This window comes from Paramormyrops kingsleyae, chromosome 19, assembly GCF_048594095.1.
Source record: "Paramormyrops kingsleyae isolate MSU_618 chromosome 19, PKINGS_0.4, whole genome shotgun sequence".
Lineage (NCBI taxonomy): Eukaryota > Metazoa > Chordata > Actinopteri > Osteoglossiformes > Mormyridae > Paramormyrops > Paramormyrops kingsleyae.
This window is the reverse complement of record NC_132815.1, coordinates 23,635,480-23,663,412: the sequence shown is the minus strand read 5'-3', so window position 1 is coordinate 23,663,412 and position 27,933 is coordinate 23,635,480. Positions and strand designations below refer to the sequence as shown.

Genomic DNA, 27,933 nt, shown 5'->3' with positions numbered 1-27,933 from the left:
CAGTAAGACGAGAAAAACCTTTAAAGAAAACCATCAGTACACCATTGTAAACTTTGGGTCATTCACGATAGAGAAAAATAGAGGCAACAATAATAGTTTTACATCAAATTTAATTGAAACTGGTCTTCTTGGCAGAACCACTTCAGTTCTTGGACATCTATGTTTCCTATGGCACTACAGGATGCTGGGAATGGATTGGGCGGCCTGCCGCTGCTGTGGGCATCAGACAGAAGTTAAGGACTGTAAATCAGGACCATTAAGATTGACTAACTGGGTGATAAAAGGTCCCCATTACCCACTCCTGTCCAGGACACGAAGCATGACCATGGTTCACTTCAGGAATTCATTTTCACAGCATTTATCATTGGGAAACCACTGAATTGAAATCTTTGAAGACACATGGTCTACTTAACCATGTCCTTAGCTATTAGTTCTTTGGGCATATTTAATTGACCATATTTGTCATTTAATTTGTGGTAAATTAACAGAGCTAGAAGACCAAATTCACTAAGCCATTCCAAAAAAGCACAAGCAAACCTGTTCACAAACAGGTTCAACTGGAATGCCAAAAATGGCAACAATTTATATTTATTCCTAGACTTTAATATTACTATTTGAATAGCCAACCCCCTCAGATATTGTTATAGATTTACCTTTGTAGTTCTTAATTCAAGTGTTTTTCATATGCAGCTGAAATAGATATACTCAACCTACATTTGCATGTGCTTGAGATTATGCAGGTAACATTAGGTTTTGAAAATGACCTCAAAATTACAACTTTTAAGCTACATATGAGAGTCCCTGGATTGTCAGGTATGTTGTTGCTGTTGTTTATATTGTCTGAGGGGGAATGGAAGCAGCAGGCTGACCGCTGAGAGTGCCGACCAGGAGCGGCGGAGACAGCATAGGCCGGACAGATACAGATCTGCTGAATGATGAGGGGACCTTCTGCAGGCTGTTGTCCTGAAGGTTATGTGTAAGCTCTGGAGCCTTTGTTTTGCGACGCGTCTTTTCATAAGACGAAAAATGGGTGAAACTTTTCTGCCAGTCTGGTGAGATAAAGGTGCAGCACTTTTCTGCAATCCATCTGTCTCTTGAGATGGAAACTGATCTTCACTCTTTGATCTGCAAAAGGATAAAGATTAAGATTCGAGAGGCATGAGACAGCTTAAGTTTAAAGTATTGCAACATACATACACTATATGGCCAAAAATAGGATACCCCTGTTAATTGGAGAATTGCCTAATTAAGCTACATCCACTGATGACACAAGTGTATAATTAAGCATACAATCACGCAATTTCTCCAACAAAATTTAGCCACAGAATGGATGGTTATACAAGAGAGTTTAGTGACTTCCCACTTAGAGACCATCACAGGATGCCATCTTTCCAACAAGTCAGTTTGCCACATTTCTGCCCTGCTAGAGCTGCCCTGGTCAACTGCAAGTGAAGTGACTGTGAAGATCAAAATGTCTGAGAGCAAGTTCTGCTGTGAAGTGGTGGTCACAAGGCTCTCAGAAAGGGACCTGATCACCCAATATCAACATGCAGTCGGAACGGCAGGAAATCCCATCAGCAGTGTTCCAACATCTAATGGAAAGCCATCCCAGAAAAGTAGAGGCTATTACAGCAACAATGGGCAGATCGACTTCATAGTAATTGTTATTAAAATGAGGTGTTAGACAACTTTGTATTCACGTACTTTAGGTCATATAGTGTATATATAGCAGTTGTAGGTCTAATCAGATTATTTTTTATGTATTTTGATTTAATAATTTATTTTTTATTTTATTTATGTTAATGTTGTGTTATTCAATGTCTTTAATACTATGTTCTTACCTTGCACTAAGTGAGCCTATGATCTTTCATTGGGCATGCGCCACGACAATAAAGTCGAAAGTGCAAGAGCAAATCATCCTGGCTCTTACCTCGGTCACAACCCCTGCAGCTATTGTGGACCCAACGTAGCGCAGCATGAAGCGACCCAGTTCCTTGAAGTCCTTGTAGAGCTCAAGTGCCACAGGTCTCTGGGTCTGTATCTCCACTATAGCATTCTGCCCCTTGTTAAGGCATCTGTGAGCACAGCACACAGCAATTTCAGACATCCCTGAGACACAGGATTGCACAGTTAAAACTAGACTACCTGGACTAGCTCGAAACATTTTTCCATGGCAACTGCCTCATCACCCACATAAGCGCTGTCCTGTGGTCATTTCCTGTGTTATTGTGGTTTTTCATCACTCTGGATTTTGTCTATTGTGTGTTTTCACTGTAATTTCCCATACCTTTATCTCTGGAAAAATAATGCATAATTACAAGAACTGGAAATACCAAAGAACCAAAAAGTGCGTGTGGTGGTTAAATGGCAAAACCCTACATTCTCCTGTGCACAGACAGCCCCTACCAAGAGAGACTCACTAAACCCTACATTCTCCTGTGCGCAGACAGCCCCTACCAAGAGAGACTCACTAAACCCTACATTCTCCTGTGCGCAGACAGCCCCTACCAAGAGAGACTCACTAAACCCTACATTCTCCTGTGCGCAGACAGCCCCTACCAAGAGAGACTCACTAAACCCTACATTCTCCTGTGCGCAGACAGCCCCTACCAAGAGAGACTCACTAAACCCTACATTCTCCTGTGCGCAGACAGCCCCTACCAAGAGAGACTCACTAAACCCTACATTCTCCTGTGCGCAGACAGCCCCTACCAAGAGAGACTCACTAAACCCTACATTCTCCTGTGCGCAGACAGCCCCTACCAAGAGAGACTCACTAAACCCTACATTCTCCTGTGCGCAGACAGCCCCTACCAAGAGAGACTCACTAAACCCTACATTCTCCTGTGCGCAGACAGCCCCTACCAAGAGAGACTCACTAAACCCTACATTCTCCTGTGCGCAGACAGCCCCTACCGAGAGAGACTCACTAAACCCTACATTCTCCTGTGCGCAGACAGCCCCTACCAAGAGAGACTCACTAAACCCTACATTATCCTGTGCGCAGACAGCCCCTACCAAGAGAGACTCACTTTGGTTTCTTCTTGAGTACTTCCCCACTGCTTTTGTGAAGGACGCTCACAAGTTTCCTGATAGTAGCCGGCTCACTGACCGTCTGGTAGTGCAGTAACACCTGGTTATGCAGAACAGACATTAGCATGCTGAATGAGGCTACAGTACAACTCGAGGAACAGTGTGGCATCCTTACTGGAAACCCTTGGGTAATGGGGACCTCAATATTGAAGAGCAGGATTCTGGCCCGGAATCGGGAGCAGGCTCTGATCGGCTCCTTGAGGTCACAGAAGACACAGCCCACACTGCCAAAAGACGGAAGCCAATGAGGACATGCCAGAACACCATTCGCCTCGAGAGAGCGCTGTAGTCTGAGGCATGTGTCACCTTTTATTTTCCACAATGTCACAAACTGACAAACCACAGAAGTCTTTCAGGGAAATCAAAATGCTCACGGTATGATTCACAGTTCGAGAAAAAAAAAAGAAAAAATCAATGAAATTATACCCGCGGCACCAAATATAGCATTACGAGGCCTCAAACTGCAACTGGTAGAGGACCTCGCCCCTCTCAAAGCAGACGGCCAGATAGCGGGTTTCCTCATCAAGCTAGAGGGTGGCGCAGGCACCGCAGACGGGCGTGAGAGGAAGTGTGCACTGACTTGATTTTGATGATATCCATGCCAGTCACGGTAAGGCTGACATGATCCCCGGCGGCCGCCCATTCGATTGGCTCCTCATGCAGAGCAATACCTGGAAGTGAGAAAGAACAAAAACTGCCTGATCAGAAAGAGTCTCGGTCTGGAGGTGCAGATAGAGAAGCCCTTTCTCTCGCACTCTCTCTCCCCAGTGTGCTCTGACTCATCAGATTTCACTACAAAAGGAGGGACAACATGTGGCCCTCGACAGTCCTTTGAACGCTGCCAAATACAGACCTTCCGCACACAAAAATCCCAAAAATAATTCATCTAGATTCTAGAGACTCTTTTCAATTTCACACAGCACTTTGATGTTAAAGTGAATCAACAAGTCAGAAAGCGAAGTTACTTTTCCAGCCAGCAGAGAGCGCCATATCCATCACAAATTTAGCTAAAAGAAAGTCAGTCCCTGACCATGAAGGTTCTTACTAGTACCACCCAAATCACGATGGACAGGCAGCTATTAGTGTTTAACCCATTTTGGTTAATGACCAAAGAATACAGGTTAAACTCCATACAGGAAAGCTGATACAGTAAACACACCCAGATGACATTACATCATGGGAGTGCAAGGTACTGGGTTCCATCATGCTCCTGAGCTTGGAATATTACACAGAAGAAGGTATTACAATACAAAACCAAGTAAGCCCACCGTTCATGGGATCTATAAACAAGCTCCAGATGTAGACTTTTTTAAACCTGTAACAGTAGCACTCAAAAGTCAGGTTCTATGACAAACACCTCATACATTCAGAAACATGACGCTTAATACAAATGTATAACTATACGCGGTAATTACCCTATGCACAAATGCATGGGAAATGCTTATGCAACGCGCAATTCCCTGAAAAAGCAGGTTTAGACAGTCCTACATGGTGCACTGAAATATGGTGAATTCACTTCTGCATTTTCACTCTGATAAGACACGGTCATAGAACATATGCATTTGATTATCTATGGACCGAAAGGGGAAAACAAATGTCCCAACTGCTTAAGGAACACATCTGCATGTTGAGAGGAAAGGCGATTGCTCAACCTGTCCCTGTTCCATATTGGGGGGGGGGGTGCTGGAATGCACAGATAGCCCTCTGCTAGCTTCCTGTAGCAGTCAGCATCCCCTCACCCCTCAGCAGTGACAGGCAGGCCAGAAAGCAGAAAGCAGGCCTGGCACTTGCAGGAGAGAGGCCTCGAACCAAGCTGCTCTTAGCCAGACAGCTGAGGAAACCAGAAAAAATGCTGAATGTCTGTTTGGTGACTTGAGAGCAATAAATAACACGATAGGAAAATGGCACTCTGAGGAGGTTAAATGAAGCTCCGGGGAGGTGAAGCAAGCCAGCAGTGCACCATAGTGACCCCCTGTTCACATCCACTGAATTTATGTTACCTGCAAAGACAATCAGCCTAAATGCAAAATGGACGTTACCTGCATCTTCCTAATACTGACTGATAAATGAACTGCCTATGAGCTATTAAATAAACTAAAATACTGAACTAAAAACTTGAACTCGACCGCATTCTTTAAATGGTTTCTTTCATGCATGACACCAGGATGAATGAAGGGATGGAATTTTATGCTTTGTTCCTGTACAATGAAACCCACAAAGAATCTCTTTCAAAAAAATGGGTGATGGCAAAGTCAGATTTTGGCTCAGCAATCAAGGCTAATTACGAGCTAATCCAGACCACAAACGAGAATACAATGATCCACACGACAACACCCGATGAGTCAACGCATGAGCGTCATCATGGCAACGCGTTACTGGGTGGGCGGTTCCTTGGGGCGACACGGGGCGGGGCAGCGACGGCGGAGGCTCAGTACCCTTGATGGTGCAGGTCTCGTTGGGAGGCATCACCAACACACGGTCACCAGCCTGGACGTAGCCAGCCTCCACCTTGCCGGTGACGCAGAAGCCGGAGCCCTGATCTGGAAGCAGAGAGAGGCCGCAGATGAGCTGGGGGTTAGCCTCACACGGACAGCTGCTGTACGGCGGCTAGGTGGCACCCACCTTTGAAAACGTCCGAGACGCAGAGCCGGAAAGGCTTTTCCACGCAGCGTGGGGGCGGCCGGAAGGCATCTGGAGGGGAGGGAGATATCAGGAATCGGTCAAAGCTGAGGCCTGGCAAGATCAGCTGCAGATTCATCCCCAGCATGCAAGTCATAGCAGGAGAAAAATTTGGCTACTCTGTCCCGTCAGCTCAGGGTTTCCATTCCCTCCCCAACCCCCTCCCGCCCCATGGGCGTGGGAAGCCGTACCGATCTGCTCCAGAAGGCAGGGCCCCTGGTACCAGGCCGTGAGCTGGGGCAGTGTGCTCCTCACAGACATGTTCTCCCCAGACAGGCCACTGGTGGGGATGTAGGACACGTCCGAGTCCTGGGGGACAATGACACACACAGGCGGCGATCAGCACGTGGGGTGGGGCCCAGCACAGTCGCGTTCGCATGGGCGGGGGGCGGGGCCTTGCCTTGAAGCCCGCCTGCTTCAGGAAGTGCCCAAGCTTGGTAACAATCTCCTGGAAGCGTTCTTGCTGCCAGGTCACCTGCGGGCCGCCAAATGACAAGGGAGATACGATCAGTGTGGGGACAGGGCAGGACCACAGGACAAAGGAGGCGGCCATCAACAAAGGAAGGGGCAATTCCAAGAGATTTTTTAAAGTGGAGGGCACAAGATTGGTCATAACTCATATAGGGGGGGCAACCATATCAATAGCTGATGATGTGTACTGATTCGGTGGGTGACAAGGGAGAGGCCATTCCAGGGACCAATCAGCTTACTGCTGTGGCCCAGCCCCTGGGGCAATGGCAGGGGGCTACAGCAGGACGACTCACCTGGTCCATCTTATTGATAGCCACGGCCAGCTGGGTGACTCCGAGCGAGCGCACCAACAGGCCGTGCTCCCGTGTCTGGCCGCCCGCTTCAAAGCCAGCCTCGAACTCCCCACGGCTGGCGTCCACCACCAGAAGCGCCACATCCGCCTGCGGCAGAAAGGCCCGTAAGGTCCTGCCACCCATGTCGCCGAGTTGCCAGCGAACCACGAAGCGAGAAAGGAGACTTCGAAACTGACGCCGAGGTTATCTAGCATGTTCAATCAGCGGATGTTCTGAGCCGCTTACCCACCCACCCACTGTGGCTTTCGGTGCCTCCTTCCTCCAATCGGCAGTGATCAAGTGTGATTTACTCACACTCACTGCAGCTCAGCAGACAATGCAGGAAGAGAGACAGAGAAGCCTGTTCCTGTGCACATCCATGCATCCAAGCATCCTCTAACCACTAGTCACAGTTGTGGGAGTTTTTAACACACGTCATGCGTAATTCAGAGAGTGACCTACATGCCATTCAGCCAGTCAGCAGTGTCAGAGCACTCTGTAGACCAGTGATCCCCAGTTCCGGTCCCAGTTTACAACACAGTTTGCACATTTCCCAGCTCAAACACAGCTCAATCAGCTAATTACCAGGCTTAGTAGGTGTGGCCCTCCAGGACTGGAACTGGGGAACCCTGACATAGAGCATCGCTACCCCGCTGGCTCCACGTGGCCACACTGCGGCATACCTGCGCTGCTCCAGTGATCATATTGGGAATGAAGTCCTTGTGGCCGGGGGCGTCCATGAGCGTGATCACCTTCGTCGGGGTTTCAAACTTAGTCATGCCCACATCCATGGTCACGCCCCTAACATGGGACAAATGGCTGAGTGGAACCCCGTGCTGGAGTAGATGAGTCTGACATGGGACTGGAAGACGCCTGAAATACAGGAGCCAGCAGCACATACCTGTCTCTCTCTTCCCCCGTCTCGTCCAGGACCCAGGCATAGGCGAATGAGGCCTTCCCGGCCTTTTTGGACTCCTGCTCGTACTTGTGCATGGTTCGCTTGTTGACATTGCCCAAGAGGTACAGCAGGTGGCCCATCAGAGTGCTCTTGCCCGCGTCCACATGACCTGCACACAGGCACAGCAGCTATTCACCTTCCACAGAACATCACATGGCCATGACACTGGGGGGGGGGGGGGGGGTTAGTGAGCCATACCAATGACAACCAGGTTGAGCAGCGGCTTCCCGCCCTGGCGCTTCTCCAGCTCCGCCTTCACGTTCAACTGCTGCTTGGCCTTGCCAGGGGTCTTGCTGGGCGTGGGCACAGTGGGCTCCTCGCCCGCCGCTGAAGCCGAGGGGGGTGCCGTCTTAACCGGGGTGTCGGGGTACACCAACCCAGGGCTGTCCTCAGCCGCCATGCCCTTGCTTACCAATGACCCCGGGGCACCAGTGTCCTCAGGGCTGCGGGGGGAGACGAACACCACAGCATCCTTCTTAAAGGTCTATTTTTAAAGTGAGAGCTTTATTAGTTGCTAAAAAATACATCACCCACAGCCAGGCCAGCGTCTTAAAAACTCTTGTTTTTGTGTTTTTATGACATTTAAAACAAAGAAAAAAAAAGCATGGAAAAAAGGTGCCGGCTTCTTTGACGCCCACGCATATGAGCAAACTCAGTAGTGCTCGCTGGGCCAGTGTGAACCCCGGTGCATCTGCCGAACACATCCTCTGGACTTCAGCACCATCACCTGTCACTTGTCACGCAATGCCACCCACCAATGGTGGTGACAGATCCACATTGGGGGGGGGGGGGGGGCTGGGGGAAACTTCTGGCGGGCCAGTTGAGCATCCAGAAACCTTCAAATGGCTGGCCTCTATCCCTCCCACGGCAGCCATTAAACTGACTCACTGTACCTGCCCCACATATGCCAGCCTCATACTGGGACATGTTCACCACGAGTCAATCAGGACAGAAGTCTCTTTGCAGTTAACCAGGTCAGCATGGTAAAAGCAGACAAGTGGGAGGAATGACTGTGACAGCAAAGGCTCTGAATGGTGAGCTAACGTCACTCAGGTCAGGCAGTGGGACCAGCAGCCCTGGCAGTGACTCAGGTTCGGTACTCACTTTGGGACGTCAAAGCCCATGGTTTGCTTTTTGCCGGACACGGTCATGCGGGCCACTTTGGGGAGCACCTCAGCATCCAGCTGGCTTCCCAGGGGCTCTCGTGCTCTACCTGATGAGACAGAGGGGGTTACTGACGCAGGGATGGCTGCACGCCCTGTCACCGACAGCTCTATGGAAAAAGGGAGTCTGTGCCATTGCTTCAAAGCCAGGCGCCTCAGGGGGGGAAGAAGCGCGTCACAGCGAGCCAGTCATAAGGCCACCGTGACTCATAAGTGTCATCTGCATGCTGGCGGGTCACAGGCAGCCCGGTGAGCAAGGGGTTAACGCTGAACGCCCAGCAACAGTTTGCACGCTCTTTGAGGAGGGAGCTAATCACCAACCTGAAAAAAAATGAGTTGCAGACTTTCGTGTCGCAAACCGAACAATAACAAATGTCCAGACTGTCAGAGCACACCACTCTCGGTGCCTGACAAGCAGTGGGTTTATGCACCACCTGCAGAGACAGACACTCCGATGCTTGATGGACACATGTAGCATGCATCTAGGGGCTGCGAAGAGAGCTGCACAACACCAGGAGACTAAAAACAGCCTCATCATCCAAAATGCCAGCATGAAGTCAGTACCAGTGACATAAGGGGAAGTGGTTCAGATGAAAACAGCCCGAATGCTGCGAGTGAAACCGAGGGGCTCATTTAGAGAGTAACAGCTACACTTCCACATCCTAGCACAGGTATGACTCAGCCACCTGTGTAAACAGTGCCGTGTTCTGCTCTGCTCTGCTCCACAGCACTATGATTCACAACAGGAAATGACCTCGGGGCCCGGGAAGCCCTGCACAGAGCGTCACGTTCTTCTACGGCGGCGGCGCTCAGATTTGCTGAATCACAACGGGCCGGTAGTAGCAGCAATCCGCCAGCAGGAAGCAGAGTGGTTAAAGGCGCCAATTTGGAGAAAGAAGCATTAATTTTGGGAGGGGTCCTGCTCTTGCGGAACTGAGTTGGTTAGATCTAAACATCCGTAACGACCTCAAAACTGTCTTCATAAAACCGTTAATTAACTAAAGGTTTTTAAAAAATAGTAATAGGAAAACTACAATCGAATGGTAATATTATAGAAAACTGCTAATGTCTCAGCTTGTGAACCTTATTACCTGTAAAGATTATATAACTCTGAAATACAGATGTATATAAATACAAACAAATGTGCTGTATGACGCTTTTACCAGAAGGTGTCACTGTACTCAGTAGGAGTGAGGCTCTTACACAGATGCATCAATACCACCACCGGCCAACAGAGGAGCAACTCCCAGACAAAAGCGGATCACTTTACAGCCTAGAAACACATGCCCTGTGCTTTCCAAACACGCCAGAGGAGAGTCAGACATGAAGTGCGCCAGGCCGGCCTGGGCTGGCATGTCTCCATCCCAAGGAAAGGAGGGAGGCTGTGAAAGTGATCGCACAGTGAAACGAGCTCGCAGAGGCGTAGCCCAGCGCCACCCAATTCTGCCTTGTCATGGTCTGGCATGACTGCAAGGGCAGCTGCTGGTTTCAGTTCACTGTGCCACTCGAAGGCAGGGACTGCACTCCAGGCCAACATGCTCTGAGCTGGGCTTACCACCTCTGCCAATCTGCTTGATTTTTTTTTATGAAAGTTTCAGTATCAAAATACTCTGAGACACAGGGACTTCATGGAATAGAGAAAAAGCATAACAACTGGTTTCTATTTCAGCCATTTACAGTTTTCCAGTTATTCTGATTCATTTATATTAATTAATTGCTTTAACACAGTGTTTCCAACACAGTCCTCGGGACCCACAGATGGTTGACGTTTTTGCTCCCTCCCAGCTCTGTACTGGGGGTCCCTGAGGAGAGAAACCCTGCTTTAACAAATACTGTCCACATTACAGATAGGAACGGGGCCTGTTTATGATGCAGGGAAAAAACACGCAGGGAAACACCCTTAGCAGCGCATTGGCTGCAGAAGCACGCTGCTGCACCAAGCGGATGGAGGGGGGCACTGGCAAACCTCCTTCAGCTCAGGGAGCAAGCAAAGAAAGAGACAGAGACACCTGCCCACCCACCTGCAATAAGGAGGCACTATCCCTACCAGCTAATTCACAAATGGCCATTGCAGAATGAGAAGGCGGCCATGGAGATCAGTGTCAGCAGACAAATTGTGATCACACGGTGGCGATTCCTCAATACTATCTAAATAATTAAAAAAAACATTTTATTTGCAAATGTTTCATGTTTTTTAAATCATTGAATTGTTTTCTTATGGTCAAGAAAAGAACATGTAATCATGCAATCAAATTAAAGACCTTATCTGCCAATGAAATCAGATGTCCATTGATTTACTGAGTTCATTTTTAACTACTGGGCCAAATATCTCAGATGCATCTGTACATTCCCTGGCAATGCGGTCATGATTTTTAAGTCATCTGTCCATAAATGTTAAATGGCTACTGAAACATAAGATCAGGAGTGGGATGATATACACTGTTGCTCAACAGTTCTCCTCTCACATAAGGCCTGAGCACCATCACACTCGGTCTCTCATTTTACACATGGGCCATGATGACATAATTCGAACAAGCATCAGCTCGACCACAGCCAATGGGACAGAATACAGTGCCCTTTGCATTATGTTGAACTGCAGTGCTGATTAATGCAGTTGATCACGACCAATCACTTGCACCATCTCCCTCCTCAACAGCACTGTCATAAAGACCAGCGCCACTGCCTACACAGCCGACCCAATCAGTAGCACCACCTTTATCAATCACCATCCTTCCTGCCACCACCATCATCATCATCATCATCATCATCATCATCATCATCTTTAACACCAGCGACAGACACAGGGAATTTCCACATAACATGGTAGCCAAGGGGAGTTTTTCTGGGGATGTTTCCACAGAAAAAAAAAAAAAAAAAAATCAAATAACCTAGAAGGCTGAAGCCAAAGCAGAAGGGGTGAGATGATGATGTGCCCTTGGGGCATCCCCACACCGCCTAAGTACCACTCTGTGCTGGTCACCAGAAGCTTCTGTACCATCTGCTGCCCACCAGGTCTCCATCGTCAGACCACAAGACTCCCAGAAGCTACTACAGAAGGCCAAGAACTTCATTTCATAATGACGAGAAACAAAGTCACGAGCCCAATTATAAAAGCAATATGGTCACTTTAAACCGCAAACACCTGACATTACTATGACAGATGCTTCCACCATTCCCAGCCTACGTGTGCAATGGACATTTCCGACTTACGGGGAACTCGCTTTCACTTCTGCGCATTGTCTCAGGACACATGGTATCTCCCAGCTCCCCGGTTCCCTTTCCTGGTCCTTTCTTGTGCCGCCCCCCCGCCCCCCCACGTGAGCATGTGACAGGGCACCGGCTGTTAAGGACATGTTATTCGCGTAAAACAGGAACAAGAATAACCCGCCACGATAACAAACCAACACTTCCATTCTTAAAACTCCAAATATAACCGTGCCACAAAAGAACGGAACACTTTCACTCATTTTTTTCAGACGAATTTAGGAACTGTCGTACCAGAAATAAAACACATTCGATTCTGACATCTAACCATTTCTAACTTTGAGAAATAAAGCATCTTGTGAACTTCCAAACCACTAGCTCACCACATCCCACCTTACTGGCCATACTGGGACCCCCCCCCCCCCAAACCCAGCACCAAGCTGCAGCAGGGGGCGTTGCAGAAGGTTCTGGATGTCAAAATTACCATCCCCTCTCAGACCAGAAGAGCCTAATCTGGATCTTAGTGACAACTGCTCTTGAAACTTTGACTTGAAACCAACTCTTGATACTTCAGTTGCTGAGCAGTTACTGCTTATGGGTCAGCAAGCAGAGAGCTCCACTAGGAGCAGTGAAGCAGGAGCCATGTGAGCAGGCTTGCGGAGAGCATGTACCACAGCATGTACCTCCCATGTACCACAGCATGTACCTCCCATGTACCACAGCATGTACCACAGCATGTACCACAGCATGTACCACATTTCCATCCACTCCATGTTTCAGGCTCGCTCTACCTCTTACATGGAGAGCTTCAGCCCATCTCAACAGGGATGGGGCGACATTCCACACAAAGGTACCAAAAAAGCCTATTAGCCACTGGCAACAAACCATAGGTCACTAACAGGATTTTTATAATTGTCCTTTCTTCACTTGCAATCTGGATGCTAAGCTTTAAGTAGCATTGTCCATCAAAGGACACGTCATTCTCGTGCTATGTTAATCAATTAGTCATGATTAATCAATAAGTGATATGATTTGGCACCCAGGCCAGCAGAGCATGAAGTGCAGCACTCGGTTCAGTGACAACACACACTACACCTGGAACAACTGAGAGTTCTTGTGAAAAAGCAAGGAAGGAGAAAGCGATTCAAACTGTCAAATGAATAAAAAATGATTCCACACCACCTACCTTAATGCACGTCAAACATGCGGCCTGAGTTTCATCCTGTTTTCTTATCTGTGTAAATCACATTTCTTAATCGTTTCTTACACTGGTATGATTAAATATATAAACGAATAAAGATTAAAACAAAGACCCTGACAATACACTACCCGCTAGTATTAATCAGCCATTACTAGACTTTACCATCAAATCATTATCACATCACCTCATTGGTCACTAGTTATTTTTAGTAATTAGAATTAGGTGATCAGTGGTCATTGTTGACACACCAGAGCACACAGCGCACGACGACGAAATGTGTCCTCTGCATTTAACCCATATGGGACAATGTGACATAGCAGGGGGCAGCTAATTCAGCGCCCGGGGAGCAGTGCTTGGGGGCGGTACCTCGCTCAGGGTACCTCAGTGGTGCCTTGCTGGTCAGGGATTCAAACCTGCAATCTTTCAATTACAAATGCACTTCCCTAACCATTAAGCCACCACTGCACAATTGCAACATGAATGTTTTTTAAATACTGCACTGTCAGCAGAACCTACAGCTCCAGACAAGGTTTAGTTTTTATAGTTTTGTTAATTAAATGTTAGTTCTAGCCTACCCAGGAAATTAACTGGCAATTATAAGGGCAGAGGTATTAAGCAGATGATGATTAACGCATTAAAGTGACATTGATTCTTCGTCAAAGTGCCCCAAAGCCGCACCCAGTAGAACCTGCTGGACAGCAGATGATTCCTTTTCGTACATGAAGAGCCCTTCACTTTTATCAACTGTGTGTTTTTGCAACATACTTCACTGCAGGAATCTTCAAAATTAGTGTGCTGCAGAAAGCTAACAGGCACTAGTCAGCTATAAAGGGCTCACTATTAAAATAAGACTTAATAAATTGAGAAAAAAATAAGGGAATGTAGACAAAATAAACAAAAACTGATATCCGAGTTCAGCTACGCCTTGGCAGAGAATGTAATCTGATATTTTTCTGCTTGCTCAGGATAATTCTTTCATTGAGAAAGCTGTTGATTAAGTTATATGCATGGGATTGTTTATTCTCTGGGTATCAAATTAAAGAACTGCTCATTTTTAATAAGTATCAGTAAACCATCTAAAGGTCAACAGGGTCAGATTTTCAGGGACAGTAAACAATGTCACAGAAATCCATACATCATGCCTGCAGGCACCAGCACTGAAGGCAAAGGTGCTGCTTGGCAGTGCCATGTGCAGCACAGGTAGATGTGGGTCCATGTGTCATTAAATGCATGTGCAGGGGGCTCACAGATACTTCGGGCAGCCCAGAGGCTGTGAGGGGGCAGTGGGAACCGGGAGAGATTTGAAAGCTATGCAGGTGATATGCAGGTGAGCCACAAGTCAACAGAATTTTGCACAGCTTGCAAAAAAACTCCCATAAAAGGCAAAATGTCTACAAATGCAGGCTTTAGAAGAGAGAGGAAATCACATTAACCAGGATCTGACCTCCCCTCTTCCCATAGAAGCATTTTTGCTTTATCGGGAGTAAACTAGATGACATAATCCCATCATGCACTGCCCTTGTCCATCAATGAGCATGCCTGTGCCCCTATGGAGACTGCAGGGCTGTGGAGTGTATTATCAGGATACGTTTCACAGTTTCTCTTCCACATTACACATCATCAGTTTTCAAACATAGATAACCCCAATGGCACATGAAATAACTCACTGAAAGCTACAACATGGAACTTAGAACAATGTCTACATATATGTACTCAGGGATTAAAGTCACTATGGCTTTTCTTCTTCAATTTTGTCTGCTCCAGGCAAGGTTCAACACCAAATGGCCTCAAACCTCACGCCACTATAATGGCTCAACTGTGCCACATGTGTCATGAAGCTTCGTGGAGTGCCGAGCCCAGACGCACGGCCTGGACGTGGCCGCCCCGGTTACACCCGCTAGGTAAACAGTGCAAGGTGCATTCTGTAAACAGAGCGACGCACCTCCAGCTTTCACCAGGCTGGAGGCTTAGGCATAGCCACAGGGAGACGAACACAGTGCACGGCCTTCTGCAGTCAACGTGAGGTCATCGTGTATGCATACAAGCATTCACTGCGACTGCAGTGGCTGTTAATCCAGCAAACCACACCTATGTGCACCTGACCTCATTAACTGGTACTTTCGCCTTTTCATTATAACCCTTTGGATCCATTTCCCCAGGCCAAATCAGACAGGAAGGTGCAACACCACGCTGACCAATCACGGTACAGCCTCCCCTGCCCTGCGACACGCCGCAGGCAGCTTTGTTAGCCTCCCTAGCTTGCTCGTAGCTGCCAGATGCGCAGAGCTGAGACATCCTGCCACAATGGGCCGCCTTGCCCCTTATCAACGCATCGCACCTTACGGCACCGTTTACCTTTTCACCTGAACAGGAAGCTGCAGGAGCGCTGAGTGGTGGGAACCTCAAGCCACCGGGGGTCAGTCCACACCGTAACCACCGCAACTGTCTCTGGGGGCACTTCTCAGACACATGCCAAGAAGAGGCACCTCGTTGACAGAGGGAGGCTGCTGAAGACTACAGCCCCGCCAGACCCTACAATGAGCCCAAGAGTTTAGAACCTAAGATGAGCCTCGCATTGTCCCTACACAGACCACATGCTATCCATGCATATTGAGGGGCACACCCTGCATAGGAAATAATCCCCAGAGACCAGCAGCCAATAAGGTTCTTGAGAAACACCAGGCACACTGTGCCAACCCCTGATTGGACAGTGCCATTCAGAGAATTAGCAGATTCATATTCAACCACATTTACTCAGGAGGTTTTGAGTTTGACCAACATTGCATTAAACAATCATGAGATGAATAAAAGACAAATTAGCCTTGATACATGTTCAATTTTGATGGCTGGATAGTATTTGTAATATGTGGTAACACTTTAAAGTTTGCTCCTTACCTATTAAGGAATTCTTACTAATTTGATAATACATCGGTAAACAAAAAAAGATCAATTTACAATTAAATTTAGAAATATATTTCAATGATCTAACCCGTCTCACAAAGTATTTACTAAAAAGCTTGTAAATAGCCATTTTTAACTCATTTCTGAGTACGCTTACTAACCCATTGTTTTATATTTGCAAGCCATCCCAGAAGAGTAGAGCTGTTTTGTAAATACCAAAGGCAAGATATTATTATAATACATTTCAAAATGTGTTTATGAAGATATCCTTCTACTGATGTATTATCAAATGGTTTGCAACAATTTATTAGTTAAGCAGCAAATATTAAAAAGTGTTATCTAAGACTTTTGAAGTAGTTTGGGCACACTTTTTGCGTGATTAATAATTCCCCTGTCACTTTTTCGTCCCCGCCCCCCATGTTTTACAGCCTACCTAAAGATTCCTGGAAACAGTCAGCCAGCCGCCGAGGTGCCTTTTCTCCTACTGCAGAAAGAAAAGCTGATCTCCATAAAGTTCATCCCACGTAGCAGCAGAGCGCGAACCGTCTTACAGTTATGAGCTATTTTACATAATCAAATATTGATACTGAAAGTTGTGATTGAACGGTGCCTTAAGAGGACAGAAAAAAAAAAAAAAAGGTTACTCAGATGTTTTCTTTTAAACATGTTCAATCATTCAGACTGAATTGCTGACAAATACACATAATACATTTCACCTGAATAAGTTTATGATTAAAACTTCAATGAAGTTTGATTACAAGATTACAAGACACAGGTCACCCCGCAGCTGAAGTAGTCAAACATCTTGGTTTGGGGTGGTCTACACCTTCTGACCTTTATGAAGCACATAGCACTAATCACACGGCGTCTGAAAGGAATGCCTCCCGTAAAGCTGGAAGCAGCCTGAATGACGCGCTGCCCCTGCAACTGAACGCACCAAAGTGACCGGGTTTTAATTCTCACCAAGATGTTAAATCTATGATTTATTTCATAACTGAGATAAGTGGCCCTTATCTAAACAGGCTCTTTATGAGTAAGTGATGTGTGGACCATATTCAGCACACACGCAGTCCTGACAGCCCCAGGGCGGGGAGGGGGGACAGCGGGCACCTTCACAGCATCCTGTTACAAACTGTTTACTTTATGTATATGCTGAGTGTTTCATTTATTCCTTTGAAGCCGACGAAGACACGGCAGGAGGGGTTGCAGGGAAAGGCAAACAATCCGGGGACTGTGAGAACAGAGCCAAGGACCGCTGAACAGGATATGCAAACTAGGGGCTGGCTGATCCTGCACAGAGAGTCAATCGGCACACTGGAGTGGGTCCTCTGACAGCCCCCCCCCCCCCCGTACAGGTCAGAATGCCACAGAGGACACAGCCAGGCCCAATACATGGGACCCTCTGTGTCACGACAGACTAAATCTTTGTCTATTTGTTTGCGTGTTTGCTCGTCAGTTCCTTTGTTTATTTATCAGACATTTTTATCAAAGCGACATACAATTGAGAAAGCAGGGTCAGTCTGAAGCAATTGGGCTTAAGGGCCTTGCTTAAAGGCACATTGGTGACATCATTCCACTGACCACAGGATTTGAAACAGTGACGTTACAGCCCTCAGAGCCACACTACAGCGCCCCCATTAGCCCGCTAAAGCACTGATGAGGAACAGCACATTGTTTTGGTTAATGCAGCACCTCTGCCAGAGTTCAGTTGCTTTATCTGCGTGTGGTGGTGTTGAATGGTAGCTGGTGCGTCTATCAGAACAGGCAGCTATTGAGCCACGCTATCTGTTCCCTGCCTTTGGAGGGGATCCGCCCTTACCGGGCCCCATATCGACTCAAAATGGGACAGTCCAGCTCAAACCAATACTCATTACACATTATCAGGCAGTGAGCTGCAAATAAGGACAACTATTAAAACCACAAATGGAAGACACCCACAAAAAGTTTGGTGGGGTGGAGGGGGTGGGGGGAACACGACCAAAAATCCCAAAAGAACATACAACATAGTTCATTACCTTTAACTATTATTGCTAATAACTTAAAATGCTTGAGATATAGTAAGAGGCTTATTCACACACAAACTATATTACTGCTACAAATGTCAGAGAAGCTTTTAAGCTGCTGCCAAAAGAGGGTGCTCTGAACAACCCACTGCACGTACTTCAGAGTATCACAGTACTAAGCACTGTACTACTTCAAAGTTCCAAGAACTGAAGCGTATGCAAAACAACAGGCTGCTTAAATGACAAGTCATAAAAATATTAGTAGGATTTGGAGAGCTTTCCCCATTGCATTTCAATATGTGGCTAAAGAGTGCTAACACTGCTAACACTGGGCAGTCATGTGAGCGCTGGGCTGTGCGGCCTTTCAGGGGCATTCCTGTGTGAATCAGCCAGCACGCTTCATACTGCGTCCACATCACTCCCCTGCAGCCTTCAGCGACCATTTAGCCACTCAAGCCACCCGACTCAACTGCATTATTTGTCAATGAGAACAGCAAGAGGTTTAACAGAGCATAAGGTACACAAAGGGACAACGAGCTGAAGGCACAGAAGGGCTAAAACCCATAACTCAATGTCATATTCTAATAAAACATTCCAATTAAGAACTTTAAGCAGGACATTTCCCTCAAAATATGATTTAAAATGGTCAATGATGACCCCTCATTCTGTTGTATGTTGCACTTCTGTAAGTGATGCTCCATAGGCTGGGAAAAAATCGAAGTGATGGTCTGGCTGCAGCCTCTGGCATACTTACTTACCTGAAATATTTATGCAAGCAACATTACAGAAGCAGGCAGTGTGAAATACAGTGCAGGACTGCAGCAAGTGGGAGGTACAACATGATCTGAGACATTTAAGCTTAACCTTTACATACAAAACACCAGCAACACTACAGGATTGAACATCTCTGACCTTAATAATATTTTAAGCAGAGCGTTCATAAGAGGAGGAGGATCCCATTGAAATAGATGCACCTTCTGAATGCCTTTTCCTTTAGCTCTGTCCAAGCAGGACTGCTAGATTGAGGATAGTCACTGAAGAGGCAGGAACATGGTAACCAGACACAAGCTTCAGCTGTTAAAGGGAATATGTCAAATCACCAGCCCTTCTCCAATTTCCAGTATTAACAAATGTAAGTGTGAATTACTAAGGCAAGAAGCATCAGACTGAAACAGGCTCTGACAGGGGACAGGGATGGGGAAAGCATCACTACTTTACTGGCTTTCAAGGTGTGAACATTAGACCTGAAAAAAAGTTTTAAAAAAAAAAAACAACTCCACAAATGTTACAGGAGGAAACATGCAACCAAATAGCATTGCACCAGGACCCGAGTCAATCTTATCTTCCTGAATACAGACCAAGTGAGTGGATCACTTTTTCCTACGTAGGTGGCTAGAGAGACAGTGGAGTACAGAGGAGCAGTGTGGAGCTGACATTCACACTGCACCGCTTCCTGCAGGGGCCCACACACACACACACAAGCACACACACAAGCGCACACACACAAGCATACACACACAAGCACACGTCAGGGGAACCAGGACAGCAAGAAACTAAGCTTCCTCCACTCATTAACACACACACCCCACCCCCAAAGAACAGCCCCAACCTGCTGTGGATCCTAACACTTAAAATGTTATCTGTAAATATGACTGCAGGGTAGGGCTGGGCAATTTCATATCGATATTATATCACACATGTGTATTAATCACCAGGGCTTCAGATGACAGGCAATGCATTTGGCCGGATGGCAGCTTTTTGGTACTATACAGACATTTACTTACACCAACAATTTGTTAAGCAGATTAGTAGTACGGCAAAAAATATGAATGAGATGCGTTTTGTGACACCCAGAATTTAGTAATCTGTATAAACTTGGCGTATCTTTATGTTTATTAAATTCGGTTAGCAGACCACACCACATAATACTGTTCTGGTATACTATGGTTTGGTATACTTCAGTGCGATATGCACTGTAGCAGAGCACACCACATAATACTGTTCTGGTATACTATGGTTTGATATACTTCAGTGTGATATGCACTGTAGCGGAGCACACCACATAATACTGTTCGGTATACTATGGTTTGGTATACTTCAGTGTGATATGCACTGTAGCAGAGCACACCACATAATACTGTTCTGGTATACTATGGTTTGATATACTTCAGTGTGATATGCACTGTAGCAGAGCACACCACATAATACTGTTCTGGTATACTATGGTTTGAAGAAAGGAACAGCTCAGCAGCCACAACAACTTTTGAAAGAGGAGACCTTTTGGAAAACAAGGTAAAAAGACTTTAGTAGTGTGGAGGTACTTTTTGCAGTTTAAAGTCTGATACATTTATTAAACATAAGGATATGTAGAATTAATACTGACTACTAACTTTTGAGCAGCATAAAATGCCTCATTAATATTTTAGACGCACTACTAACCTGCTTAACAAATTGTGAGCATAGATAAATGTCCGTATAGTACGGAAAAGCTGGCATCCGACCAAATGTTTCGGATGTCATCTGAAGCCCTGGTGATTACTGCACATGCACAATATAATATCGATATGATATCGCCCAGCCCTACTGCAGGGACAATGTTTGTTTAGAATGAATATCTAACAATGGCTCCTACTATAAGTTCAATCCTAGGGGCAGATGGCGGAGGGGTGGGGGCATGTACAGGGGGTATATTGTGCATTGTGGGCTGAAGCAGGGGTAAAAACACAGCCACTCACATTGACCTTCCTTTAAGAATAACGCAAAAAAGAAGTCCAACAAGCGAATGAGAGAGACAGAGACAGAGAGAGAGAGAAAATGCAATCCTGCATTAGTCACAGTCCTGGACTCAGAGGCCTGACGTCACAGTGTTTTTGCCATAAGAGAAAAAAAAATGAGGTCACTGAGAAGCAGAGGGTGGTTAGGAGGGGGATTCTACCGCCTTCATGTGGGAAGGTGTACCCCCCCAACACACCCTGCTAGCACAAAGGCCAAGTACACTGCCTCAGTTTGCATTCAGTGTCAGCATCTCAATGAGGCACAAGGCATCTAAAGAACAATAACACCAAACTGCATGCCAACAAAAATCCCCGTCCTGCCACTGAAGATGTAAAGAATACCAAGCTTGTGAAGTCTTAAAATTATTACTTTATTCTCCAAAAAAGACTAATGTCCATGGTTACATTTTCTATTTAAAATGTCAGATTAAAAGAAAGAAAAAAAAAAGTTGTGAAAAAAGGTACAAAAACGGAAAAACTAAAACACTGAGGCACAGCGTTAGCGGGCCTGAGCGTGGGGGAGAGACGCCAAAGCTGGCACTGTGAGAAAGTTCCGAGCACGTTCCGAGCACGTTCCGAGCATGCCTGGCTGTGCACTCCTGCCACACAGAGAGGGGCCACTTCAGAACGGTCTGCTACCTGCGGGCCGTGAAGGGGTGCAAAGCCTGTGCTGCGTGAGAAGGGAGAGGCAGACAATCGCACACGGGGGCTCAGTGCCACCTTACACAAAAGGTTCCAGGTGGCCCCGAACTGGTGACGCTGCTCTCACGGCGGTAAACCAACTGCTAGTCCTGCAGCAGGCCGCACACCTGCAAGCTGCGTGCCCTTTCCCATAGACCGCGTGAACCCCAAGGAGCCTCCCACAGGCAGTGGCCGCCTCCGGAAGAACTAAAAGATTCTCAGCCTCCCACTCGCCAAGGCCATGGTGGGCCGCCGATCCTGGGCAACCAGACCACAGATAATAAAGGAGAGGGAAGCAGGTGACTCGTCTGTCACTGCTGTCACAGGGGCTCATCTCTGTAATAAAGCAAAAACCTAGGCTCTGACCATCATAGATGCCTGCCCTCTACCAACGTTTACCAAAGAAACAATCTTTTTATTAATTCCAAAAGCAAGAACTGAAAGTGGTGAACCAAATTTACATATAATCATGTATTAATACTTATCGGCTTTGACTTAAAAGGAAACTCTGGAGACCTCAAAGTGAGATGAAAGCTTACTCTGAGAAGCTATGAAATGGTACTTAAATAAAGATGGAAGCCACTGAGGTACACATCTTCAGTCTTTGAATGGAACACGCCGGGGGCCACCCCGCTACTCCCGGGTGAAAGCCTTCTTCTGATTGGCTTTCACAATGTCATCAGGGGAGGGAGACAAAAAGTCAAATGGCTGGATGTTAAAGAGAGGCCCCTGTTCCCTGGTCTTAGCCATCTGCACCTGCCTACTGTACAGGAATGACCTGTGGTTAATGGCCACCCTCTTCTTCAAGGACCTGCTAGGCAAGTGGAATGAGAGGGCCAGGGCAAACACAGAGGGCGTGCCAAACACTGAGCGATCTAGGTTCAACGGCAAGTGAGCCCCAGGAGAGATGGACAATGACTCAGTCTTAGAGACAGCAGAGCTGATGGGAGACTGGATGAGCATGCTCAGATCAACAGTCAAGTCCAGACTCCCCACAGGTGGAAGCTGGGGTCCTCGAGCTCCCCCGTCACATCCTAAAGTACAGGGCTTGTTCCTGGGCTTCTGTGAAAACACCCTGTCCGCCTCACAGCCCCCTAAGGCCTTCTGAGGCAGGGTGGAGTCTACCTTGGAAGGTGGGGCAGAACTTAAGGTGGAGCTCAGAGCAGAAGCTTGGGAAGCAGCACAGGCTCTGTGCTCAGAGGCCAGCTGGGCCAGAGACACAATCCCCGGTGCAGCCAAGCTAGACGACGTGGATGTCCCTGTTGCTGCTGTTGAGCAGAGGTCCGATAGCAACGCCTGCGGAGCTGACAAACAGGACCCCAGGTCTAGTGGGGTCTTTAATGAGGATCCCAAATCGAACCCTGGAGGGGCCTTTGAAGGAGGCCCCAAAGGGAGCCCCAGTGGCGAATTTAAGGAGGGTCCTAGTCCCCGCTGCGCCTCTGAGATAGACACTGAAATGAACCCTGGTGGGCCATCCAAGCCAGATCTTAATTCCAGCCCCAGGGAGCTGCTTGGCTGAGGCGGCGACTGAGAGGTCTTGTTGCTGTGCTCTCGCATGAGCTCTGCCAGTGACATGCTGCCCTCACTGTGGACATGCAGCGGGTGCTGGCCAGAGTCCTGAAGACTGGCAAGTGACAGACCGCCCAGAGAGCCGGATAAGGCAGCCAGGCCCACACTGCGGGAGTCCAGACTCAGCGCGGGCACCCCCCCGAGCACGCGTGCGTCCAGCTGACCCAACGGCACTGAACAGTCAGCCACAGGCCGCCGACTCCAACTGGAAGCACATTCTGAAGACGAACCCTGGGACTCTCTTTGGGAAGCTGTGCTCCGCCGAAGACCTGGCTTCATGTCAGGCTGTGCTAAGAGCTGACTAAGACTGTAAATGTCCCCGGAGGGCTGGGCAGGTTTATTGAACGTTTGTTTCTGCTCAAGGGGTTCAGTCTGTAATGAAGAGAATAAGGCGTCTTACCTTACGATAGCCAATGGGGGTCAGTGTGGATTCAGAATGTCACAGGAGGACCAGGAGACAGTCCCAGGTTCACAGTGGACAGTTCACACCATGGAAAGAGAAGAAAAACAGGCATTTTGTTAAATGAGTTTATGAAACTCCATTACATTGATATCAGTGGTTTACTAATCATGCGGAAGATCTAGTAAACTGATGGTGACATTCACGAGTGCCATTACTAAAGTCTCACACTGCAGTGTAAGTTCATGTACTGCCCACATTTAACAAATCCACGACAAAAACCCAGTGTCTATGTGTCACGTGCAAAGCTACAAGAGCGCTTAACATTTCTCACAGCCAGCTGGAGCAGCAAAACACATCTAGCAAGTCAGCTAGCGGGGCTAAGTAGCTATCTGGCACGCAACTATTTCAGTCAGACCTGTTTGCATTTCCCTAAAGCAAACTAACTGGATGGGCAGCTTTCATAAAAGACATGTCAAAGCGACAAAACTTTGATATGCTCTAGCCCATTATCATGATATTAAGCATCAGCACTTCACTATGTTGTGCTGACTTGCTTGAGTTGTTAGTTATACATCATTTTTGGCCTGGATGCCAATTACCCAGAAATCTCTACGTAACCAGCTAAGCAAGTTTAAAGAACACTAAACAAGGACCTGTTTAAAATTTAATGCAACAGACTACAACCCTCCTAAGAGGAACAAAGGAACCACATCAACATCCCCTTTGCACTTCTCTATACCTGCCATTCAATAATCACACTCTTTTAAAGGGTTTTTTTAATCATTATAATTGTTCTATGCTCTACAACATCAGGGGACAAGGCAAAAGTTCATTATTTTCTTTAGTATATTGATCAATATCGAGGAAGAGCCCCACAGTCCTAACCTGCCACCACCCACAGCTGTAAGATAAGCAGCACAACACACTTGCATACCTCGGTCAGGCTTGGAAGCAGGAGACGGTGCTTCTGGTTGGTTCCGTGGGACGACACGGTCTTTTCCTTCATCAGACAGCACCAGGTCAAGGGCACGCTGTGGGTCAAAGTCCACTTTGAGAGCAGCTTGAACAAGGACCGACTCTGGGGTGGAGTCCCCCAGGACTGTGCGCATCTGATCCAGGCAGGAGTACAACCTCCCTGGAAAACACACAGAAAACTACAATGTGCACTCTCAAAAGACACACATACACACGCACCTCTGCATCATAAAAACGGGTAGAGGGAACTCAAGAAAAATACTCAAACACAGCTTCCCCCTCAAGAAGGAGTTCTTAAACTTGTTTTTTCCCCTGAGTGCTCCATTATAAGCTCAGTGAATCCTGTGTACCACTCTTAGAATAAAATGAAAATATCCATTTTGGGGAGAAAAATAATTAGCATTTGGACAGTTAACCGCTTTTCTCGTTGTGTGGCTGAACGTTGGTTTCATTCTGGGGGTGGACGGGATCCCCATCAAAGTCAAACTGTACTCAACATTTTTAAGAGCAAGAACATACTAGCTTCATTCTTTATTAAAAGGCGTGACACATATTCATGAGGGAAAAAAAGCTCTCTGACACAGTAAAGATTAATTACAATGACAGCCAGGTTACAAATTAATAAGGCTGAAAAACATCAAATCTATTTACAGATTTTCATGTGCACTATTTCCCCTCAAACCAAATAGAATTTTAAAACATTCTGATAGGCTGTTCAAGACAATGAATGCATGAAATCATCTTTAACAAACTGAAAAATTGGGCTCCACAATCCCCACACCAAAACTGCACAATTTGTAAATCAAAGCCAAAACCAACAGGCTCAACCAGCTGCAACTACAAAAAGCAGATATTGTCTAACCTAAGATCATTAAGACAGTGCAGATAAAACAGAGAAATACAAGGATTTTACCTAACGCTAGATAATAAATCTATGCAAGCAGGTAAGTACTTCAACTGAACGGACACCCTTAGGAACACAAGACACAGCATATCAGAAGCATAAATGTATTTTCCCCTCACTGAATGTTATGCAAAGATGGCACATGACAGTTGATAAAAACAAGAAAGAGAGCAATAAATCGGAAAACTAAAATGTAATATTTAGAATTCAAAGTGTTTTAATGTATAAAGACTGATAATCATTCAGTTTTAGTATCACAGATTACTGCATATTGCTGTCTAGTAAGACAACATGAAGGAAAAAAAACTGTAGTTCTGAGTTGTCATACAAAGAGACACTGAAGTCCATGGCAGTGAATCCTCCATTAGGGCCTCTAATGTTGTTCCTACCTTGGTCCAGGGGATTGAGGTTGTGACTCAGACTGGGTGACGTGGGCGTCTCCTCCTCAGCCTCATACTCTTCCTCCTCTAGGGTTTCCACACAGCTTGCCTGCTTGTCATGCCGAGAGTAGATGAACTGGGCAGCTATGCAATCAACCAGAGAGTATCCTCAGAACAATACTTGGGACACAGTAGCAGTTCGGCAAGCATCAGTCAATCTCAACATTGCCTACATCTAAGCAGATTCCACTACATACAACAACACTCATCCATCTTCAATTCAATGACAAAGAAATTAATGACGTACTGGCTTACTTCACGAAATTGGGTTGTTAACTTTACAACTAAATGGGAATATGCATTTCCTAATTTTACAACAAAATTAAATATTACTGTACACTGACTTGCAAGGAATGACACAAACCTGTAGCCGGTGATATACAGTAGTCATCGTCCACAGAGTGCCCGTATACATCGTCATCTTCAAAGTCTATGAAATGATAGACAAATAGATAAATATGATGGATAAATGATAAAACATACAGGACTATGATAACTGCAGAAACATTGGCTTTATAGACTTAGCTGGCTACGTATGTGTTTCATGATTCAAACTATAGTTTTAGGGACAAGTTCTTAATAAAGTTGTGCAGAGCGTCATCTGGTTAGTATATACTGCTTAACCTAGTAAGACGTAATCAACTTTGACTAAATAGATATCTAGGAAGCGAGCAACATATGAAGCTAGCATTAGCCAAACGTGTGTGAGGCAGTAGTAGTTTATTACTGTATGTATTATTTTGCTTTACAGCCTTAAATCCAAATGACGGATGAAACAGCACCTTAGTCTGGGCCGTACGGATGAACTGACAGCCTTTCAAAACCGACACGACAGCAGTAAAGTCTGAGTATCGCTTTGCAGGCCTTTGAAGGCATACTTTAAAAATGCACTCAAAGGCGGTTCAGAGCATCTACCTTCGTCGTAGTTATAAGCGCGGACATTTCTGTGTCGAGACATTTTGAACGTTATTTCTTCTCGGCCCTAGTGTGCTTCAGAAAAAACGGACAGTTGACAGGAATCTGGTAGCCACCGCGAACGCCTCACTCTCCGTCCGCCATGTCGGCTTCCACTTTAAACAGCTTGCGCAGGCGCGTATTCCACAGTCACGTGACACGCTGCTGTCGTAAAGTACAAGGCAAAGCGTGGCTCAGCTCCGGGATGGGAAGGGATGGTTAGGTGGAACGGTAACTGGGCTGACAGAACTGACAGTGGACTGTGTGTGTAACACGGTGGCTTGCTAGCTAATTCTATATCCATGATCAGTGTCGCTGTATCAAAACCTGGGTTGCCAACTCTCACTCATCTGGCGTGACACTCGCGCTTTGAGACTCTCACGTAAGAAATCTTACGGCAAATCCTTATTATTCTATTATAAACCTAAAAAGAGCTATCTTAAAACTGTTTTAATAGTTTGCAAACCCTACAGAGTATTTACAAAGTAATAAATAAACATACATGTAAGTGCGTGTGCATGTGTGCAGACTTGTCTCGAATTGAAAACCTTGCTCCAGCCAGCTGACCAAAGTTGGCAACTCTGCAAAACATTTAGACAGGAGTCGCGTTCAGACTGATCTTAAACATTATCGCATTCATTTCCGTTTAAAGAGAAAACAAATATTATTTCATTTATTGCAGCAGTATTACATTTCTTACATTAGTTGCAATATCTGAGTAATCCCATTCAGGTCTCCAGTCAGGGTTTAATTTAAGACATGTATGACAGACACGTAAGTTTTATGAAGACAAATACAAAACTATTCACCATGTGCCCCAAAAAGCTTAGAGTAGCCTATTTTTTCAAGGTACGTTGTATCCAGAAATGAGTCCTGTGAATTGCTGGAGATGACGGAGAGTGAGGATGATTCAAATGTCTTACTCGACATCTAAATTACACAAACCAGGTTGGTGTCCCAGTAGTATTCAGTCAGAAATGAAAACAGTGCTCTGAACCTCGACACACAGTGATGTTATTTGGATAAAGTCATCTTAATTAAAACAATGTGTCCAACATAAAGGGATAACTATCCAAGTTGCATACAACATATTAGTCCATCCATTTTCTGTAACCACTTGTCCTATGCTGGATTATGGGGGTCCCAGAAACTATGGGCACAAGGCAGGGAACCCTACAAATAAATAAATAAATAATTGACATCATCAAAAGAAAACAAAAAATGACAT

At 46.3% G+C, this 27,933-nt stretch overlaps 1 protein-coding gene across 7 annotated transcripts; it reads right to left on the bottom strand.

Moving 5' to 3' along the window:
- Positions 1-93: 93 nt before the first annotated feature.
- On the bottom strand, positions 94-26,856 carry hbs1l (HBS1-like translational GTPase). 7 transcript variants are annotated; one of them, XM_072702849.1, is made up of 20 exons: positions 26,667-26,851; positions 26,116-26,181; positions 25,701-25,835; positions 24,367-24,567; positions 23,260-23,424; positions 16,436-16,486; positions 8,638-8,746; positions 7,732-7,976; positions 7,477-7,642; positions 7,259-7,376; positions 6,537-6,683; positions 6,173-6,247; positions 5,964-6,081; positions 5,716-5,784; positions 5,529-5,633; positions 3,674-3,764; positions 3,209-3,317; positions 3,033-3,133; positions 1,931-2,075; positions 94-1,125 (listed from the first exon to the last, which is right to left on the bottom strand). In XM_072702849.1, the coding sequence occupies exons 1-20, from the start codon at positions 26,707-26,709 to the stop codon at positions 1,114-1,116; spliced, it is 2,271 nt and encodes a 756-aa protein (XP_072558950.1). In that variant the 5' UTR covers positions 26,710-26,851; the 3' UTR covers positions 94-1,113. The 7 variants fall into 7 exon arrangements, with proteins under 7 accessions (XP_072558950.1, XP_072558951.1, XP_072558952.1 ...); XM_072702850.1 differs by lacking the exon at positions 16,436-16,486 and having other exon boundaries at positions 26,667-26,850; XM_072702851.1 differs by lacking the exon at positions 23,260-23,424 and having other exon boundaries at positions 26,667-26,850.
- Between the last annotated feature and the right edge of the window lie 1,077 nt (positions 26,857-27,933).

Coding starts and splice junctions, on each gene's coding strand:
- hbs1l (XM_072702849.1), bottom strand. CDS start 26,709: ATGTCTCGACACAGAAATGTCCGCGCTTATAACTACGACGAAG. Junction 24,568..25,700: donor CCTCAATCCCCTGGACCAAG/GTAGGAACAACA, acceptor TGTGTTTTCCAG/GGAGGTTGTACTCCTGCCTG. Junction 7,977..8,637: donor ATGGGCTTTGACGTCCCAAA/GTGAGTACCGAA, acceptor CTCCCCCCGCAG/CCCTGAGGACACTGGTGCCC.